This window comes from Melopsittacus undulatus, chromosome 7 (genome assembly GCF_012275295.1).
Source record: "Melopsittacus undulatus isolate bMelUnd1 chromosome 7, bMelUnd1.mat.Z, whole genome shotgun sequence".
Taxonomy (NCBI): domain Eukaryota; kingdom Metazoa; phylum Chordata; class Aves; order Psittaciformes; family Psittaculidae; genus Melopsittacus; species Melopsittacus undulatus.
Genome location: NC_047533.1, coordinates 28,802,075 through 28,823,039, shown reverse-complemented (window position 1 = coordinate 28,823,039; position 20,965 = coordinate 28,802,075). Strand labels below are relative to the sequence as shown.

The window sequence follows — 20,965 nt, the reverse complement described above, 5'->3', positions numbered from 1 at the left end:
TTGGAGATCTTAAAACATACCATGAGATTTGTGAAAAGTCCTCACCATTTCTATCTAGCTCTAATTGAGTGCCCTCATAGCCATCATAATCCCAGCTGTTGAGACTGGCGCTTTCTTCTCCACATTGTTGTTCAGTGCTCTTCAAGAAAAACTAAATCTATCTTACCTGTGATTGCAAAGAAAACTCTGCCAAGTCTGTTACATGCAAATCTATACAGCCTACCTAAACCTGCAGATATCCTGGGGCGTTTCTTTGTCTTGGTAACATAATTGTCATCATATATTTTTTAACAATTGTAACTTTTAAAACTATGTCATTGCTGTCACATCATCTGAGAAAAATAGAGTGAAGACTTTGTGCTGTCTGTTATGGTTGCCATCCCATTTCAGTGATAGGAACAGGTAGCAGTTTTGGGTTAGGGGACTCCAACCTTAGTCCACTAAGCTCTGAAGGTAGCAGTTGCGAGACTTACCTCTCACTTGTTCCAGTCCTATTGTGGCACACTGAAAGGCAATTCACAATGATAAACAGTAAATCCTAACAAAAGGTTAGCTTGCAGTCTGAGTAGGTGGAGCCATGATGGACTTTCCATCAAGAGCTGCAATGAGAACCCCTCGTCCTTGGTGTTAGTACATTCGCAAAATCTAGTCACTGAATCCTACAAAAATGTCTGTGTTATAAGTCAGGGCGGTTGTCCTATCTTTTCCGTTAAGGTAATTAAAACAGTATCCTGTTATTTTCATAGATCCCATTAGGATATTTAGATGTTGGGCAATATGTTTACGTGGGGTGGAAATTATTTGCAGCTGACATCAATGCAGATTTCAGCTGATGTGGTAAACATGCCTGGAGCATGTCTGTAAAAGCTGGAAATCTGTGTAAGACATACTGATTCACTCCAAGAAATTTATAGTGCAGCTCATTTGGGTCATGCAATAAAGTGTGCTACTGTGGAGGAAAATCTGCATGATGCAAAGGATGAAATACAAGAGCATGATATTGTCTCTAAATTGGAGTGTCATCAATTTGATAGGTGGACCACTCGGTGGATAAAGAACTGGCTGGATGGTCGCACTCAAAGAGTTGTGGTCAATGGTTCAATGTCCAGCTGGAGACCAGTAATGAGTGGTGTCCCTCAGGGATCGGTGTTGGGACCGGTCTTGTTTAACATCTTTGTTGCTGACATGGACAGTGGGATTGAGTGTGCCCTCAGCAAGTTTGCCGATGACACCAAGCTGTGTGGTTCTGTTGATATGCTAGAGGGAAGGAATGCCATTCAGAGGGACCTTGACACACTTGTGAGGTGGGCTGATGCCAACCTCATGAAGTTTAACCATGCCAAGTGCAAGGTCCTACACCTGGGTCGGAGCAATCCCAGGCACAGCTACAGGTTGGGCAAAAAGGGAATTCATGGTAGTCCTGCGGAGAAGGACTTGGGGGTGTTAGTCAATGAGAAAATGAACATGAGCCAGCAGTGTGCACTCACAGCCCAGAAAGCCAACCGTATCCTGGGCTGCATCAAAAGGAACATGACCAGCAGGTCAAAGGAGGTGATCCTGCCCCTCTACTCTGCTCTCATGAGGCCTCACTTGGAGTATTGTGTGCAGTTCTGGTGTCCTCAACATAAAAAGGACATTGAACTGTTAGAACATGTCCAGAGGAGGGCCACGAGGATGATCAGGGGGCTGGAGCACCTCCCGTATGAAGAGAGGCTGAGAAAGTTGTGGCTGTTCAGCCTGGAGAAGAGAAGGCTGCGTGGAGACCTCATAGCAGCCTTCCAGTATCTGAAGAGGGGCCTACAGGGATGCTGGTGAGGGACTATTCATTAGGGACTGTAGTGATAGGACAAGGGGTAACGGGTTGAAACTTAAACAGCAGAGGTTTAGACTGGCTATAAGGAAGAAATTCTTTACTGTGAGGGTGGTGAGGTACTGGAATGGGTTGCCCAGGGAGGTAGTGAATGCTCCATCCCTGGCAGTGTTCAAGACCAGGTTGGATGAAGGCTTGGGTGGCATGGTTTAGTGTGAGGTGTCCCTGCCCATGGCAGGGGGGTTGGAACTAGATAATCTTGAGGTCCTTTCCAATCCTAACTATTCTATGATTCTATGATTCTATGTGGTGAACAGGAGCTGAAACTTCTACATTAATAGATGTTTGAGTGGTATCTGCTGGAGACTGTTTTACTGGAAAAAGGATGTTGTAAATAAGATCTTATTTTGTTGTAAATAAGATCATATTTCACAGTTCTTGTAGAACTGTGGTTTTTTCATGCCAAAGTTGAAGTGTATAGAGAGACAAGAAAGAGACTGTTCTTTGGGTCATCCTCACAGTACTTTATTTATTATATGACGGGGTTTGTTGGTTTCTGGAGAAAGAATTTTGAGTATTCTAAAACAATGATTTCTTTGTAAAATGGGAGATTTTACTTTATTATATTTTTCCAAAGGTCCATATATTGTTGTTGGAACAAAGCTGATGATAAAAAATTGGGTGCTGCATAAAGAACATGAAACAAAGTGTAATATCCCAAAACAAAACCCCAAGCTTTTCGTTTTGTTTTGCTTTCGTTTCCTTGCTCCATGTTGCACTTTTAAAATGAACCTTCAGAACAAGGACCTCCATTCTCCACTTTAATGAATGAACAAAACAAATATGCTTCCAACTATCACTCAGATATTCATTTATTTCTTCCCAGGCGCTGAAGAGAAAACAAATCTGGAGCTCATTATCCTTGTTGGCACTGCAGTGATTGCCATGTTCTTCTGGTTGCTTCTTGTAATCATCCTCCGAACCGTTAAGCGGGTAATGAAAAAATTCTTGTACTGTCCTATCGGCACTGGTCTTGCATGACAAATGAGAGCTGACTTGAGTTCTTTTGTGTTGCTTCTTTCCATTGTTCTTAAATCAACAGACACATTTTTTCTCTCCGTGCTGTAACATTCTTGCCTGGAACCTGGGGCGTAGAAATTTGTTTTTAATTGCGAAGCCCTCACAAGAGAAAAAATGTTTCAGCTGGTTTTGTTTATTAAAAAAAAAGAAAGAAGTGCAAGTAATTAACGATGATCACACTCATGATGACATGGTGAAAGGGGTAAAATGGTAGCCTGGCATTTCTGGGAACTAATGAAACACTACAAAGTGAGAAAAGGGCACTTTGCCTGCACATCACCAGCAAAAAAATCTGTGCAACTACAACTAATACCATTTTCCAGGCCAACGGAGGGGACATGAAGACTGGCTACTTGTCAATCATCATGGATCCTGATGAGGTCCCAATAGATGAGCACTGTGAACGGCTGCCATATGATGCCAGCAAGTGGGAATTTCCCAGGGACCGGCTAAAGCTAGGTGTGTCTTCATTGCATGAGGCATTTTGTGATACCTGTACTGGGGGGTGTTTCAGGTCCTGGCTTGCCATGGGGCTGCCCTGATGCAGGACCCCTGAATGGTCTCTGTCACCTTGAAGGATATAGTAAATCCTCTCCTTATTACCAGCACTCTGTTAATTCCTGATACATAAACTCAGTTTTGAGTTGCTCTTTATTCTGCATCTTTTGCCCACTGTGCCAGGGAAATAAACTGGAGTATGTTCACCTTCTCACTTCAAGGTAAACCTCTTGGGCGTGGAGCTTTTGGCCAGGTGATAGAAGCAGATGCATTTGGGATCGACAAAACTGCTACCTGCAAAACAGTGGCAGTCAAAATGCTTAAAGGTAAAAATGATGACTAAAACTTCACCTTGAATACAGAATATAGGGATAAATACAGCTATAATACTATAACAAGTAGAAAGAGAAAAAAACCCCAAAATATTTGTACCAAAGGTGTAATTAATGTAATTAATGTTAATGTAATGTAATTGTTAGTGTAATTAACAACTTTAGCTTAACAGTTGGTGTCATGAAGCAATGATTAGGAAAAAAACATGCCTTTCCTTCACTGATAACTGGATCAACTGTGGTTTCTTAGCCACTACTTTACATATCTACTCAGGTTCAGAATATGAACTTCTTCCTGCAGACAATTTTCACGTGTCCATTTTTGCCTCATGCAGCCTGGTAGGGAGCTTTCTGCAAGTGTCAGACAATGGCTTAGGCATGCTCCAAAATGAGTTGTAATTTTGAGCCACTTTCTCCTCACTTTAAATCATATTATAGTGCTTTGCATTCACCACAAAATAGTTGTAAGCTGTGGTTCCAAGCATACTGTTCTTGAAGAGACTGTAGCTGGGGCAGCAAAATGGGGTTGCTAGCATCCAGGGCCTGTATCCCACCCTGTGCTGTACTGAAGGAAGAGTGGGAAAGCCAGGGATTTCTGACAGTGCAGTGTAAACATTCACAAGTGCAGGCAATATCTGTTGCAGACTGGTTGCAATGGGATGGGTGTGCAGGAAAGCCCTGTCCCTCCAGCTTCCCAGTGCTCAGGCAGCCTGCAAAGAGCTGCCTCCTCTGTTCCTTCCTCCCCACTGCTTCAGCTCTTTCCTCTTCCTCTACTATCGGTGTGAGATGAGGACAGCAGCCACATTGCCAGGCTTTTGGTGAGGCTGCAGGGTCAGGAATGTTTGGCCCTGGCCATATATACCCTAGACCCATTGGACCCCAGCAATAGCTCTGGGACAACGTTTCTAGCTCTTCTTGGTTGGAAAGGTCAAATGGCAGAGTACAAACTGCTCAACAGGTCTGTAGGAAAAAAAGATGTTTGCTAATCTGGATTGTTTGCACCCCATTCTGTTGTACTGGAAAATGTTTAAAAGCAGAGCAAAACCAACCCTGTCATGCAATTGCCCAGCTTTAATCAGTGTCCTGCAACATAGCTGACCCAGGCTACCAACCAATAAGACTTCTCACTAGATGAGCTGGAAAAATAACAGGAGAAAATGCAGAGGAGGGGAAAACCTTTCTGCCTTTGATGTTCTTCATCTTTGTTGTTTTACCTCTGCAGAGGGTGCAACCCATAGTGAGCACAGAGCACTTATGTCAGAGCTGAAGATCCTCATTCATATTGGCCATCATCTCAATGTTGTCAATTTACTTGGAGCCTGTACAAAGCCAGGAGGTAAGTTCTAAGTGGGTGGAAGCTACTAGTGAAAACCCTGTTTCTGCTGCATAGAAAATTGATTTTCAAAATTAAGGCTGGAAGAAATAGTCTTATTTTTTAAAAAAATATATTATGATAAGAGTGAGCAGGTCTGGAGGTGGATAAGGGCTCAAAAGCCTCGAGTTCTCTATCCAGCTCCATCTATTAGTTGTTGTATCACTTTGCTTTTCTGTATATCAGATACATTTTTATAGTTGACACTCAATGTGTGACAAACTTTGGGTCTGAGTCCAGTACCAGATTTAACAAGTTGGTCTTATTCTTATCACGGGGTATAGTGCGACTGCAAGTTGTCAAGTCCCTCTCTGGTTTTGGATGGGATGTGGATGCCTGTGTGTGTGTGTAGGAAGGGAGATTGCCATTTGGAGTCCAGCTCTGGGTGGATGAACCTTTATATCTACACTGTAATGGGGGACAGATGTTTTGTTTAACAAGTCCAGCACTGCATGCTAATTTGGAATAAATTAAGTGTAAAGTATCTCAGTAATAATTTTTCAGGGAAGCTGACTTGTTGGCTTGCTGTAGGGTCAGAATTTGATTTGTAAACTCCGTGGCAGAAGTGTAGTAGTTGAGGGAAACATAATCCATAAGTATTTCTTACCTTATTTATTCCATAATAAAATAGAGATGGCCAATATCTAGAGCCTAGAATTGAAATCTATCCTTTTGACATATGCATATATATGAAGCCATTTGTGCATGAAATATCACATTTGCACTGTATATTATGGCATTGTCTGGAAACAAGATTTCTGGTTTAAATTTTTAGGACTTAAACTGCGTGCACAAAAATGCATGGATAATCATGTGTGTAACTGTATTGGAAAGGAGTGGTTAATTGCACTGAAGTTCATTCAGATATTTATGTCGCATCCTTACAATGTCAATTAGCATAGGCAGTTCTTGGCACTTTAACTAGAAGCACACCACTATACATTTTCACATATGACATTGGGCCAGTGATTTTTCAAAAGCATGTGTTCTTCCTTCCTTCCTAATACAGCAGAAAAGGAATCATTTCCCTGCTTTGATTAGATTTTTTTATTACTAGTATTTTTAAAAACCTCTGGATAGGAGAATGCTTTTTTAAATGGATGTATTTCTAGCCCCAGATTATGCTCTGAGATAAGGTGGGATATAAATAGTCTAAATAAGGAATTGCTTTGTGTTGTACAGGCCCACTCATGGTCATTGTGGAATACTGCAAGTTTGGAAATCTGTCAGCTTACCTACGGAGCAAGAGGAGTGAATTTGTCCCGTACAAGGTAAGGAGTCAAGGTTACTTGACATTGCATTGGAATGTTTGTTTTGATGTTTTTTTTCCACATGCAACCTTTCTGTTTCTAGTGCAGACTGAAGTGGCAATCCTTGGGGACGCTGAATATCTAGTACTTCCCATGGGAATGAGAGATGACAAAGACATCAGAGGTCATCTAGTCTTTCCCCTGGCCCCTGCAATGTAGCTATTTTGTTATTGTTAGCTTAAAATGCAAAGGAACTGGGCTTCCACTGTTTCCCTTGGCAGATTGTTCTACACTTGGCCATATCTGTCAGGAAGTTTTTTCTGATTATCAGCCTGAATTTTTTCCTTTTTTAGTTAAGCTCTGGACCACCTTAAATAACTGTGCACCCTGTTTAGTGCCTATATCCATCAGATATCCATAGGTATCTTCTATCACATGATTATCCTTTCCGCTATGCCCTTGGCTCATTGCCAAACCAGGCTATATATTTTGCTGTTAATCATGTATATAATTGACATATCTCATGAATTTATGCTGAGCTATGTACCTCCCAAGTCCTTAGGAAAGGGGAGCTCCATCACAGCACCCCCTCTTTTCACCTCAATTTGAAAGGAGTAGGAAGTTGGAGGCTGACATACTCAAGCTCATTTCTGGATGCCTCTGAGAGGGGGTCTGATTTCTGGAGAGGGGTTGGGAGGATCCATCCCCTCCAAGGGTTGTATTGCTGGGTGAAGAGCATAGCTGCATGTACCCAGCACTGAGCATCATGCTTGGGACCATATCCTTTTTCACCCACAGTCAAGAGGGAAGTCCCTGGGCTGTGCTCTGCTGCTCTGATAGACCTGAGTCTTCTTGCAGCTGCTGTACCTAGATGAGAGCTTCTTCAAACTGCTTGTTGGTTCTCCAGGGGGTTATTTTTCTTGATCTTTGGAGTCATTGTTTACTATTTTATATTGGCAAAGGCAACTTGCTGCATCTTCTTGTGAGGTATGAAGGATAAACAAATATCTGAGAGGCCTTGAAGGAAGAGAGCCAGGGTTTCATGAGGGCGCTGACCCTTGTACAAGTGATGGAGATGGGAATTGGCAGTGGAAAAAGACAGCCCTGCCAGGGGAGAAAGGTCACCAAACTGAAGCAGGAGAAAATGGAAATGTGGTTGAGGAAACCTATGGAGCTGGCATCCTCCCTAGAGGCATTCGGTGTCTTAGGGGAAGGTGGAAATCAGAGTTTTAGGGCTGCTAGGGCTTTGGCCACAATAGAGGTTTAGCAGAGGGGCCTTTGCAATGGTGGGAGGTAGAGCCATAGCAGTACAGAGAGGCTTGAGTATGTGAGAGGTTTGGCAGCTTCCATGTGTGCTTCCCAAGTGGTGGACACCAGGGGGCTGAGACCTCCCAAGCGTGTGGAGAGGTTGCTGGGTGGAAGCTGGGAGACCGTGGGAGCAGGCTAAAGCCTTGCTGTGAAGTGGCAGAGGGTGCTTGAACTGGTGAGCCCATGTGGCCATGAGTTAGGGTTCCACAACCAGAGCTGGCTTGGAGCAGTGTGGCTGATCATGCCAGTGCTGTGCTGCCCTCCCTGCCCTCAGTGGTGCCAGAGGCACAGATTGCAGGGAGCATCACTGCCTCTCCTGGGAAAACCTGTGGTATGCTTTCTGCTTCTGATTTCTCCCACCCTCCCCTCACACATCTAGAACAAAAGTGCCAGGTTCCGGCAGGGGAAGGAGAACTATGTTGGTGACCCCTCTGCAGACCTGAAGCGACGGCTGGACAGCATCACGAGCAGCCAGAGCTCAGCAAGCTCTGGCTTTGTGGAGGAGCGGTCCCTGAGTGACGTGGAAGAGGAGGATGGTAGGATATGTCTTCTCTTCATGCTGGAACAGCTGTCTTTATTGGGGGCTGATGAGGAATGTCATTTCCAATGCTTCCTCAAAGCTGTGTGCATGGTATTTCTTGGGTGACCAAAGTTCCTGAGTTATGGATTATCTAACTCAGCATCCCAAACCCCTCAGCATAATCCCAGGTACTGTCCTGTCTTAAAAGGGCGCATTTTTAAGTGCACTGCTACTGTCTATTTTACACTCTGTTTTCTTCAGGGAGAATGCAGAGCACAGACTCTGAAGGCTGTGCAGAGGGGGTGCAGTTAGAGGATGCTAGCTACATCTCCTCAGTGTTTGCCCAGAAGTTAAATATCATGAAATGCCATCGGCTTCACTGCTTATTAGCAGAGAGGCTGATTTGCCTTCCTGCTGTGCAGGTGGTCTGTCAGGAACAGGAAACCTGAATTACTACTCATTCAAAGCCTCCCCTGGATATACGTACCATCTGCAGCAGTTTCATTGATGCATTTGCCATGTTCAGCTTTGGCAAGGACAGCACAAAGCGCTCAGTGCTGCCAATGTATTTCAGAGACCGTTAAATTCAGCAAGTGGTGGGATCTGACTGGTCTGGAGGGAAGCCATAGCTCAACTTCCTGTAGCTCAACTTCTACTAAAAATCATTTAATGCAAAGAAAAACACCAGTACGCTAACAGGGAGGATGATCTTGTGATTTCAGTTTGATCCTAATGGGTAATGTCAGGCATGCACTTTATGCATTTGTGCACAGTTTTGGTCCTCAGACATTTCTGGTATAAAAACTGACCCTCTGAGCTGGAATGTTGTAAGAAGTATGTACACATAAAGAGGCCTCGAGATGAGGGGTTTAGCCACCGGTGTGGTGATTCTTGGGAAGTTTCTTCTTAAAATCAAGAGCTGAGTAAAGTCATTGAGTTGTTTGTTTCAGCAGGAACTAAATGCCTAGGTATCTTTGTTGGATACTTGAGTGTATTATTCCTCCAAGTTACTGGAGGATAAGGTTAGGCTTCTTCTACCTTAAATTAGCAGGGCTTTTTGCCAAATTCAAGTCTTTCTCCCCATGGCATGTTCTTCCCCTCTAAGGACCAGGCGAGGCCTCCCTCTCATGGGTTTCTAAATTCATCTACTGAAACTACAGCAAGCCTTTCCTGTCCTAGGAACCTGCGAGCTGACTTTTGGTTGTTTTTCTTCTGGGATTGTTTTGCAAATCTTTCCACTGGTGAGAATTGTGGAAATAAGCAAGGAGGCCCAGGGTATAACCCATCATCTCAAAGTTTATTTTACACACGACTAGTTTGGTGTAAAAATGGTTGTTACTGATAATGATCCAGTCAAAAAAAGGATTATGTTTGCCCTTCCATTTCAATGTGGCATAAGGTTAAGATGGACTTTTACCTAAGAAGCAGTTATGGGTGAAATCAGTGACAAAGGGCATGTTTGACTGTCTTCTGATTCTTTGCAGCTGGTCCTGAAGACCTTTGCAAGAACCCTTTGACCATGGAGGACCTCATCTGTTATAGCTTCCAGGTGGCGAGAGGAATGGAGTTCTTGGCTTCACGCAAAGTAAGGAACTTCTCAGGAAGAGTGGCATGTTATTTATTTAACTGTAGGAAATAGTGCTGTAGGTCTATAGAAGGAAACAGCATGTTCATCTTTGGACTAGCAGTCATCTGGAGTATTTTCTTTTTGCCTTAAGACATAACCAAATCATTAATACTACAAAGTGAAACAGCCCATGCATTTATTAACACAAATGTTAGTGATCTGTACAAGGATTATGGGTCACTGATTCATAGAAGAATGATTAAGTAGTTGGAGGAGGGGAGCTGACTTATGAGGACGATTAAAGGAATTAGGGACAAATCTCTGGTAACCATAGCTAAACAGGAGTAAAGGAATTTTCTCTGGGGAGGTTGCCTGTAACTTGTGCAGCAGGATTGGAAAGGCAGCGTGAGGAGAGACAATACTCATCTATGAAACTTCATTGATGACTCCTTGGAGAGTCTCTTGCCAAAGACACCCTGGCAGTTGGTAACACCTCACCTGTATTTTCACTTTCTAGAAGTGCTTTTCTGTGGTTTGATCCTAAATATGTATAGCACATGTTTCAAAGGCTGTAAATTCCAGCAAGAGCAAAGAATTGCTGCAGTTGCATAGACATAAAAAGTACTTAGAAACGGGAAAAGGGAATAAAAGCAGGGAATACAGCACTGCTCTAGAGTGCAGGCTAGGAGTTCAAAACCAGACTTGAGAGTCCTTTCTAAAATCATGCATTTCTCTACATTTCATACATCATGGTTGGCGTGTATATGTAAAAATATGTCTTCAAATGATCTGCAGTTCTAGTCCATACTAGAAGCATATCTGCAGCCACTTTCAGAGCTTGGCTTTTTTACTTCAAGCTGCTGAGGCTTGAGTTTTGAAGACTTTGGGTTGTCGGCTAAGCTGTTGTTCTGCATATGTAAAGACAGACTTTTCTCTCTGTAGTCAAGATTAGTTTGTATTGGAATCAAATAGATATTTTAGTATGATATGTTTTTCAGAGAGAGAGCATAGAGTGCACAGATTTGAGTGAACCTAAGTAAATCTAAAGGTAATCAGATCTGAACCTGTTTCGTGTCAGCTTCTTAGGATAATTAATTAGGTAACTTCAAAGGCCCTCTGCATAGTGGATAAACAGATGTATGTTTGGACTTGGGAATACAAGTCTCCCTGAGCCAAATCAGTTGTGACCATCACAAAAACACTTAAAATCAGTAACTATTGATGCCGAGGTTTCTTTTTCTTAAAAGGTTTTAAGAATTTGTCTGTCCTTTGAGGGTCGGGGAGCACATATGTGAAAGAGATCAGCCCTGTGGACAGCGCTGTGACAAGAGGCAGCATACGAAGTTGTTTACTTCTCTTTGCAGTGCATCCACAGGGACCTGGCTGCTCGTAATATCCTTTTGTCAGACAATAACGTCGTCAAAATCTGTGATTTTGGCTTGGCTCGAGATATCTACAAAGACCCAGATTACGTCAGGAAAGGAGATGTAAGTTTCAGATTCTCTGTTTCAGAGACAATTAATATCAAGCCCAGACTCCTTCCCCCACCCCTCTTCAATGGGTTTGTGGAAACTGTTTTGCTAAACTGTGATACCTTTTTGTTTACGGAAATGCTTTCAGGCCAGACTACCCCTAAAATGGATGGCACCAGAAACCATTTTTGATAGAGTATATACCATTCAGAGTGATGTATGGTCCTTCGGAGTTCTGCTATGGGAAATATTTTCATTGGGTAAGTCACTTTAATTTTACTGAGCCATCTTAAATTTTAAACAACAGAGTCAAGCAGTCAAAACAGCAAACAGTCAAAGTGTTCTTGGATCCTCTCTAGCATTGTTTCTTTTTACTTCTTGAAAATTGCCTGTTTATTTTCTCCATCAAAATAAAATACTCAGATTTCCTTCAAAGTGCAAATGTAGGAAGATGGTCTTGAAATGCTTCTTCATACAATTTCCATAGGTGATGGTGTGCTTCATCTACTCATCTACTATAAATCTAAATTGTTTGCACCCCCAAATATACTGAATTACCTGATTAACTCTGATTAATCGGATTAACGAATCATCTGATTGAAAATCAATCCCAGAATTTAAGAGTCTAATGCATTAAAATTGCCCTTGCTCTTGTTTTAGGTGCATCGCCATACCCAGGAGTGAAAATTGATGAGGAATTTTGCAGAAGACTGAAAGAAGGAACAAGAATGAGAGCACCAGACTATACAACACCCGAAATGTGAGAAACTGTTCTTCCAGCTGCCTGCATTTACCCCACAATGGTAGCAGGCACTGGAGCAAGCAGTAGGTGCTGTTTTCTTCATGCTGATGTTTTAATGGGCTTTGTTCTTCCAGGTACCAAACAATGCTGGATTGCTGGCATGGAGATCCCAAGCAGAGGCCAACTTTTTCAGAGCTGGTGGAGCACCTGGGGAATTTGCTGCAAGCCAACGTCCGTCAGGTACATGGAGTGTATTCTCTGGTTGCTAAACCCACCAGGTGAACCCCTCCTATCCTGACAGCCACCATGAAATCCCCTAGTTGGTTACTGTCCACTGGGGATGTGGGGGAGCCTGGGCTTCTTCCACCCCTTCAGTGGATGACTGGCATAGATGGGGAAAGGTTGCAGAGGTCTGTTTTGGTAACCCAAAGCCATGTTGCCCTGCCAGCAAGGACTTCCCATGACACCTCCACTGCTGTTATTTAGTTGGATGGCAGTTGTAGGTATGCTGCAGAGTTGTTCCCCAGCCAGACAGCAGCGGCATCATGGGATCAATTCCCTGCTCTGCTGCTGATTTCTCTGCATACTACAGAGGCATTTTGGCAGGTGGTTTCTGTTGATCTTACTGTCCCAAAGATGGGTATGTTGGCATACGTGAGCATGTGGGCTGCAATGCTTATAATGGCTCTTATGGAAAACGAGTATGCAGGTGTTTTGCTGTCTGTCAGGAGTTCCATGCAGATAAGTGTAGCAAGACTTGTCCTGTGTGCAGGCATTGTGGTAAGGGAGCCCACTGTGTCCAGCTGAATTATATGGGCCTCCCTCCCAGGTTCTCCATCTTGTGGCTCCCTCTTAATGTACTATGGAAGTGGACAAGGCCAGCGCAACAGATGCAAGCACAATGGGTGAGGGAGGCTGAGTCTGGCCATATGCTCTCCTATTAGACAAGTTCTCCCTTTCTGACCTATTAGTAATTATTAGTAATGATGGGAATTACCTGTCCTTCCAAACTATTGTGCCGTGCATACCAAAACTCAAAAAGGGGAGTGTTTCTTCACTTTTCTGAAGAGCAGCTTGTATCACATGTATCACATCACCACAGGCTGGCTGAGGTTGGAAGGAGCCTCTGGATGTTATCTGGTCCAACCCCACTGCTCAAGCAGGACCACTGATACCCGTTTGCCCAGGACCATGTCCATATTGGCTTCTGAATATCTCCAAGTATGGAAAGTTCACAACCTCTCTGGACAACCTCTGCCACTGCCCAGTCACCATCACAGGAAAAAAAGTGTTTCCTTGTATGCTCAAAACATATTTTGTGTTATTACCTATAACCTAATATGGTTGGATTGCTAATGATTTAGACCCTCTTGTCATAAGCTGTTGTGTACTGCAACTATAAAAGACAAACATGATTTACTGTCTGATAACTAATAGCTAAATACGTATGTGTCATATTGTAATCCAAAAAGGATAGATGCACAAAAAAATAGAGAAAATTAGATTAGAAAATCTACTAAAGAATTTCTTATGGGACTATAAATAGGCTTGCAGTACTGAAGGATACATAATCCATTTTTTCTATTATTTTAGAGCAAAAATGTAAACAAGTGGAAGGAATTTTAAAAGTAGTTATCCTTGTTATTCACATCAAGTTTGATGTCAAAGTATTGATAGAAAATTTCCTTTTTTGCTTGTTTTTTTTAATTTACTTCTATACTTAATTTAGTCTTTTTTTAATACCAGAAATTTCTGTAGCCTCATTCATTTCAAGGTAATCTTTTTCCTCAGGTTCATATTCTTTGTGTCATTGAGATCCGAACATTCCTAAACCCTACATTTTTGTTTCAAAGGCATCAATAAAAAAGAGTTCAGTTTATTCTTTATGTTACAATATGTCATATAAACCCACCATTTTTTAATCTAAAATTACTTGATAGTGATTTTTATTAAGTTTCCTTCTTTTAATGTTGCTGCTCTGCAAAGGTGATATAATGTTCATAGTTTAATAAAACAACCAAGGTAGTACTGTTGGACTGATGCATTCTCCATGTACATGTGTGTGTAACTGTTTATGTTAGTGTATCTCTGTAGCAAATTCAATTTTTGTCTTTTTTCACTGCATTCTACAGGATGGTAAAGACTACGTTGTCCTTCCTCTGTCAGTATCACTGAATATGGAAGAGGATTCGGGTCTCTCTCTCCCCACTTCACCTGCTTCCTGTAGGGAGGAAGAGGAAGTCTGTGATCCTAAATTCCATTATGACAACACAGCAGGAATTAGGTATTTTATATGGTGGACATCCTACTGGGGCCTCTGGGCAGGTTTTGTTCAAGCTGGGGGCAGGGAAAATGAAAGGAAGAGACTTCAGCTGCTTAGTCCATATTTAACCTCCTCCGCAGGGATAAGAAGGAATCTGTAGAGCTTTTGTAGGCAAAAACTAGTTTCTTATCTCCCCAGATGCCAATGATTTTTTTTTTTTTTTTACTATCCTTTCAAGATTTGGTATTATCATTTAGAAAAAGAAAAATAAATCATAAGTGTACTTAACTTAGTTTTTAAGAATCAGAATGAATAAAAAGTCTTACTGACCCAATACAATTGTGTTCACACTCTTGTATTGCAGCTGCTGAAAATATTAATGGTAATAGATTTATCATTAATGACCTCTCTGGCATTTCCCCTCCTAGAGTGAAATGCTGGTAAATAGGTCATGAATTGATGGCCAAGGGGAATGCAATCTAAATGTTGTCACTGTTTTTATCCACTGCTTGTTTCTGGTGGGCTGTTGGGGCATCCATGATGGAGCAACAGTGGTAGATGCTGTTTGGTGTTGTGGCAGAGGTGACTTCCCCAGTGAGGAGTTTGTACTAATGTACTTAAGAAGGGCTCACATTGGACCTTGTGAGGATGTCAGGCATGGGATGTAAGGGAGAAAGGTATTTTCTCATCCAGTGCTGCCTAAGATCAAATTCAGCCACTTAGATGCTGGAAGCTCTGGGTTGCTTGCTGCAGTCTCAGGAGCAGGAGGAGGATAGGAGATGGATACAACTGTAAGAGCAGAGAAGGACTCTGTTGGCAGGGTTCATGTGGTTTCCACAGAGTGGAACCTCAGTGAAACTTCACTGTTTGTCTTATATCTACCAAAGACAAACAAAGTTCCCAATGATTTTGTGTACCACAGGATGGCTTTTTTATGTTGTCCTGGGAAAGACTAGGTAGACACAGTACATTTCACACTTCAATTGAACTTGCGGTCCTAGAGTTGAACTCTCAACCCCCATGTTTTAGTAGTGGGGCAATCCAAAATATAAATATTTAAAAGACAAAAAAGCACGATTTAACACTGAAAAGTCATACATATTTTTCTGCTTCTAATACTTCCTATGTCATTTTTGCTGGTCCCCATTTTATGTTATGAGCAGAAGTAAAATCTCTCTGTCAACTTTTAAAGAGACTTTGAGACTCTTTCTCTTGTCTTACATTGTGACAGGGGTGTGAAAACACTTGTGGGGAGCTTAAGACATGCTTAGGAGCTTTATTCTTCCGGTAGCTGGAAACAATTTTGTTGGCATGGATCTTGCTATACATTTAGTGGAAAAGATTGATCTCTTCAGTAATGTCTTTCAATCATCACAAAATTACTAACTATGAGGAAATGCTGAAAAATACAATCTCTAAATCAAAGCAGGAAGAAGAAAAGCAAGCACAGGGAAAAAAGAGAATATAAAAGAATATTTACATTTCTGTGGTAAATTAAAATCATCAGGACATCCTAATAGCTGCTGTATTTGGCTTAGGAAATAGATCTGTAATTTCTGAACCTTGCAAGGTTGTCATTAAGAACAGTTAGGTGCGGTAAAGAAGATGTAAGGAAGTGTAAAGGTATGTATGTAAATGCTTGATTTTAGAAAGAACAGAAAAGGTGTAACCTTAAATCAGATTAACGTGAATCCTAGGAATGATGCCAGACTAAACAATCAGATAAATAATGGTAAATGCCTACAAGAAAATTAAGTAACTAAAAATGGCCAGCATGGATTTGTCAAGAACAAATCAAGTCAAACCAATCTACAGTTCTTTTTTAGGGAGATTAATTGGCTTGGTGGATAGCAGGAAAGATAGGGGTTTATTTTCTCTGGAGTATTTTTGGCCCTTTTTTAATGGGACAGTCTATTATAAAATGCAAGCATGTGTCAGGAAATACTGTCAGTGTGTCATCTGATCCCTCACTGCCACTGGGCAGGAGTCAAACTCCACATGTGGTCTCTCTCTGCCTGCACACTATTTCTGGTCCTGTTTGCAGAATAGCTTGGCTTAACCAGGAGGATCTTGCTCGTTGTAGTCCATGAAGGCTGGCTCTTGTCTGGGTTGAGCAGAAAGATGCAAGACTTCCATAACTGGGAGGTTGTTCAGATCAAGAGGCTGGGGTTTCCATTTCTCACCCTGGTAACTGTAGTCCTGGCCACGCAGTTCTGTGCCTGTGTGGACAGTTAAATACAAGCACTCATGGAGCTTTCAGACTAAGAAGGCAAGTTGTGAATGAAATTAGCACCATTCAAAGTGATCTTGTACAGGAGGATAAGTGGACTAAATTCTCCATTAGATGTTTTTGGTCCTGTCAGGGTTGTGTTGGGAGTGGATTAGATAACATTGCAGAGTAACAGGAGCAGAAGACATGGTCAGTATAGAGATCTTCAAAGAACTGGTTTTGTTAAGCCTAGGAAGAGAAAATGGAGAGGGAACATATTAACAGTTTCCAGTAAATGAAAAGTTGCTTGAGAGAGGATGCTAATTGTTCATTCTGTGTCCCTAGCAATAGGACAAATTTTATTTGCAGCAAATACTTGGGTTTAATATTTGAAAACCATTCTAAAGTGTGATTGAGCACCTGGGCAGCCTACAAAGGGAACTTGTAAAACCCCCACTAGATTAAATATGTGTTTGTTGGAGATATAGCTCAACTCAAAGATGGGAAATGGGATGAATGATGCTCTTAATTGCCTTCCACTTTGTGCTTCAGGTGAATGCAGGTTTCTTTCTAAATCCATGGCTTTTTCTTCATTAGCTGTTAGGAACAAAAATTCATCCTGTTTAACTGGACAGTATCCATTTTACTCCATATCTGTTTAGACAGAAAGCTGAGGGTAGCTGTTTTGTTTGCTGTATTATTACCTCCATGAAAGTAATGAGTTTTTTTGCCCAATATTTTTTATGGATGTTATCCTGACCAGAGGGCTTCTTTTGGAGAGGAGCCTTGAAGAGACACATAGCACTCCCTGTCCTGATCCCCACGGTTTAAGAGCGGCAGTCTGCTGAGTCTGCTGTTGTTGTCCTAGGTCCAGCCAGGGGTCTCAGAAGTGCAGTCCAAAGGAAGAGACACATGTCTGAGCTCCAGGCTCCTCTGTTTATTATGCTTCTAAGTGAAGCTTGCAGGAAGTTAAGCCCTCCAGTGTAACTGAGAAAAGAGGCTGTTTTCTCTAAGCCATTTCTTAGAATTTGCTCAGAGATCAAGATTGTCAGGAGCAGAAGGTCAGAAACATGCCACTTTCTGGCCTGTTCGTCCTTCTCAATAGATGGATATTTTGAGGTTTGCATAATATGTTTTGACAAAAGGATTAACTTCTCTGTAGAGAGATAAAAGGATTCTGATATCATTGTGCTGTTTGCAGCCAAGTTGTGGAAAGTGGACACAAAATATTTTTTGTTTTGTTTACTTTTCAGTCAGTACCGACAAGGTAGCAAAAGAAAAAGCCGCCCTGTGAGTGTGAAAACATTTGAAGATGTCCCATTGGTAACCACTGTAAAAGTTGTTCAGGAGGTGAGTTTGTCTGATATTTGTATGTCTTCTGTCTGCCTGTTTATTTTATTTATTTTTATTTTATTTTATTATTTTATTTTCCTCTTTGCATTTAATGCATTCCTAACACCTTTGCAGGAAAACCAGACAGATAGTGGGATGGTTCTCGCATCTGAAGAGCTGAAGACTTTGGAAGAGAGTGATAAACAAGTGAAAATACCCTTTAGGTAAGGCTTGGGCTGCGTGTAGATTTGAACATGAATTTTTGCTGCAGTATTTCAGAAAAATTATTGGTTTCTAAATTTTTTAGAAGACAAAATATTGTCTTATTGTATTTTTAAAAACACAAAGAAATATTGTGCACTGTGTCCCTGGTCATCTGCATCTGGTACCAGGAGAGGAAAGGAAATAATGGCTAGCAATGCAGAAGGGGCTTGTATTTATCAGCTACAAAAGCATCAACAGCCAATCAAAGGAACTGAGCTGTTGCACACAATTGAGCGTATTTGTGAGTGTTTGTCTGCAGTGACAAAGAGCTCCTTTTCTTTTCTTTTTATTTCTTTTTTTCTAAAGCTGACTCTTGAGTTTTCAGGATGTACCTGGGTGTATTTTCAGAGCATTGTTCAGGGGGTTCATTGTGCAGTTCACAGGAAGCACAGTAGCATTCATGGAGCTCAAACCTCACGTATGCTCTCTGAGAGCTTCTCAGGAATTATGTTTGCCAGGACAACTTCAGTGCAAACAAAAGTATACTGCAGTTACAATTGCACCACAGCTGAAATGTGTGAAGTTTCTCAGAGTTTTGTGCCCATTTCATCTGTGCTCACAATCTAACTCTTTGTATAGTCATAAAATTAAGTATCTTTTTCATGTGTTAGTGAAGTTAGGGCGTATAAAAAAGTCTCTTTTATAATCACATGCATGTTTAAAAAGGCTTGAAGCCAACTTTGCTAAGTGCCCTCCAGAAGACAGTCTCCACAGCTCTCTCAGTCCTGTTTCTGCTTGTTTTTCACAGCACACTGGTGCCCAGCAAGAGTAACGAGTCTGTCATGTCCGAAGCCTCCAACCAGACGAGTGGGTACCAGTCAGGGTACCACTCGGATGACATGGACACCACCGTGTACTCCAGCGAGGAGACTGAACTCTTGTGTGCCCGAGAGCCTTCTCCCCAGCTCTGCCATGCTCATGGGCTCGCCTATGAAGGCACTGTGCCACTTGCCTCCCCGCCGCTCTAGGGCAAAGCTCCAGGTCCCCCCACGATGTGCCTTCCTTGCCAGGGCTCAGTGGTATTCAGGTTTGATGTACAGAGAGACGGCGTCCATGAGACTAAGAAAAGACGTTTATTTTTCCTGAAGAGGATGCAGGAGCATCTGGCAGCAAAACTGCACTGTGCTGGGCTGGGAGGCACTTTCCTCAAGAGATGATTGTGGCTGAGGGTGTAAAGCCCCGGCTGCAGTGTGCAGGCTGTGCCGACTCAGTGGCAGAGGCAGCGTGGTGGCCTTAGGGACCCTGGTGACACAGTGCTCAACTTAACTGTTTCTAGTTGTACGAGATAACGGCACAGCCCTGATCTTATTTTTGTTGTTGTTGTTTCTCCACTTGTGGCTGGACTCCAGGAAGGAAACAGCACGGCACTGGCTTCTTGTTTCTCAGAGTTATCCCTTGCTTGTACCTCCACAACAAAAAAAGGAACCTCCAGCTCAAGGCTCTGGCAGTTGCTGATGGCCTGAGTCTAAACATAGGCTGGGCTAAATATAGGTGGGGGCGATGGTCCCTGTCCTTGGCAGAGGAAAAAGGTTGCTATACCAGACCGCATGAGCTGTATTTGCTTGCAAGACTTGTTCGGTGAGGCTGGTTAGTAGGGAAAAGGCAGAGCACCGAGCTAAGTGATGGGACAGGGGTACTGGGGCCATGCCTCATGTCTGAGGATGGCTCTAGCCCACGTTGTCCCCAGCACCCTTGACCCATGCCACATGCCTGCCTGCTTCTGAACTAGCCTGAAATGGCTGCAGAAAATACCCCTTCTCTGAATCACCACCAGGGCAGCCTCTACCACAGGTAGAAAAGTCAATGTAATCTACCTTAGGATCACAGGGAGCACTGTGGTCCTCATGGGGCACCCTAAAGGCACCCTACCTTCTCATCCCCCCTCCCTCAGATGTTGGTCTGACTCTTTCAATTTGCAAACTCAAAGTCTATTTGCAATAGCAGAGATCTCGGTTTATGTCGTCTTGGGTATCCGTGACTGGTTTCATGGCAGCTCCAATCTTCCTTGAGTGGTGAGATTGTGCCTAATTGTTGGACAACTTCTTACCTGTGATCTTGTAGTCCCAGAGCTCTGCTGATAGACACAATGCAGGCTACAAGATCTTAAAATGTAAAGCTATTTCTACTGAGTTCTTTTTTGTATTTTTATAATTATTTTTTTCAGTTTGTACTTACTATAATGTCAAATGCTGGGAACCATGAATATAAGGCATATACAGTATTTATAGCCTCTTTATGTAGAAATAAATGTAATATATTAAAATATAAATATATATTATATAATGTTATTGTACTAGTCACATTTTATATCAGTGTTCTGTAGCATTACAAGGGTCACAAAACTTTTAATAGCTAAAACTTCACTTTATTAAAAGGGACTGGAAATTTATAGAGGTGGGGGCTATGAGTAGATCTGTTTGCTTTTCTTACATGTATTTTCCTATATCCTTTCTATTGACAGTGAAGTTTGTCAAGTGCTACTTAGTTCAAGTGCCATTTAATGAATCCAGTTATTTATACCAGTGTACGGGTCTATGAAGATTTCTGTGGTTACCTGTAGTAAAGAAGCTTTACTGATTTTAGCAGTTGGCAATAAGTGCCTTTAGAGAAATGGTCACAGGAACAGGTTGCTTGTACAGACTGAATCTCCTCTGAAGGAGTTTATTATGTTCAGTTTGGGAATGGTTGGTCTAATTGTATTGTGACTTTTGCCTTGGGAGTAAGTTTCCCTTAAAGGCTTATTCATCTTTTCCCACTTGCATTTCTTCCCTCTCACTTCTCATAACTGAGATATTGTCCCTGCTCTTGTGTAGCAATGTCTACCTTTATTTTAAATCTGTACTTAAAGCTCCCACCTTTCCACGCTGTTTTCCACCTTTTGACTTTCTCTTCTGCACTGTGCAGGCCTTCATTTTCAGTGGAAGACTGGCCACTGCTGGAGTACAC

The 20,965-nt window shown here is 42.1% G+C and overlaps 1 protein-coding gene across 1 annotated transcript in view; it reads left to right on the top strand.

The window, feature by feature from the left end:
* Positions 1–20,302, top strand: part of KDR (kinase insert domain receptor) — a 33,083-nt gene extending 12,781 nt beyond the window's left edge. The window contains exons 16-30 of the mRNA XM_031048959.1: positions 2,697–2,803; positions 3,214–3,349; positions 3,610–3,714; positions 4,943–5,056; positions 6,275–6,363; positions 8,030–8,186; positions 9,655–9,755; positions 11,102–11,224; positions 11,358–11,469; positions 11,870–11,969; positions 12,086–12,191; positions 14,084–14,235; positions 17,677–17,773; positions 17,891–17,979; positions 18,768–20,302. Of these exons, the coding sequence (XP_030904819.1) occupies positions 2,697–2,803; positions 3,214–3,349; positions 3,610–3,714; positions 4,943–5,056; positions 6,275–6,363; positions 8,030–8,186; positions 9,655–9,755; positions 11,102–11,224; positions 11,358–11,469; positions 11,870–11,969; positions 12,086–12,191; positions 14,084–14,235; positions 17,677–17,773; positions 17,891–17,979; positions 18,768–18,987 (1,808 nt within the window). The 3' untranslated portion in view covers positions 18,988–20,302. The remainder of the gene's footprint in view (positions 1–2,696; positions 2,804–3,213; positions 3,350–3,609; positions 3,715–4,942; positions 5,057–6,274; positions 6,364–8,029; positions 8,187–9,654; positions 9,756–11,101; positions 11,225–11,357; positions 11,470–11,869; positions 11,970–12,085; positions 12,192–14,083; positions 14,236–17,676; positions 17,774–17,890; positions 17,980–18,767) is intronic.
* The last annotated feature ends 663 nt before the right edge of the window (positions 20,303–20,965 follow it).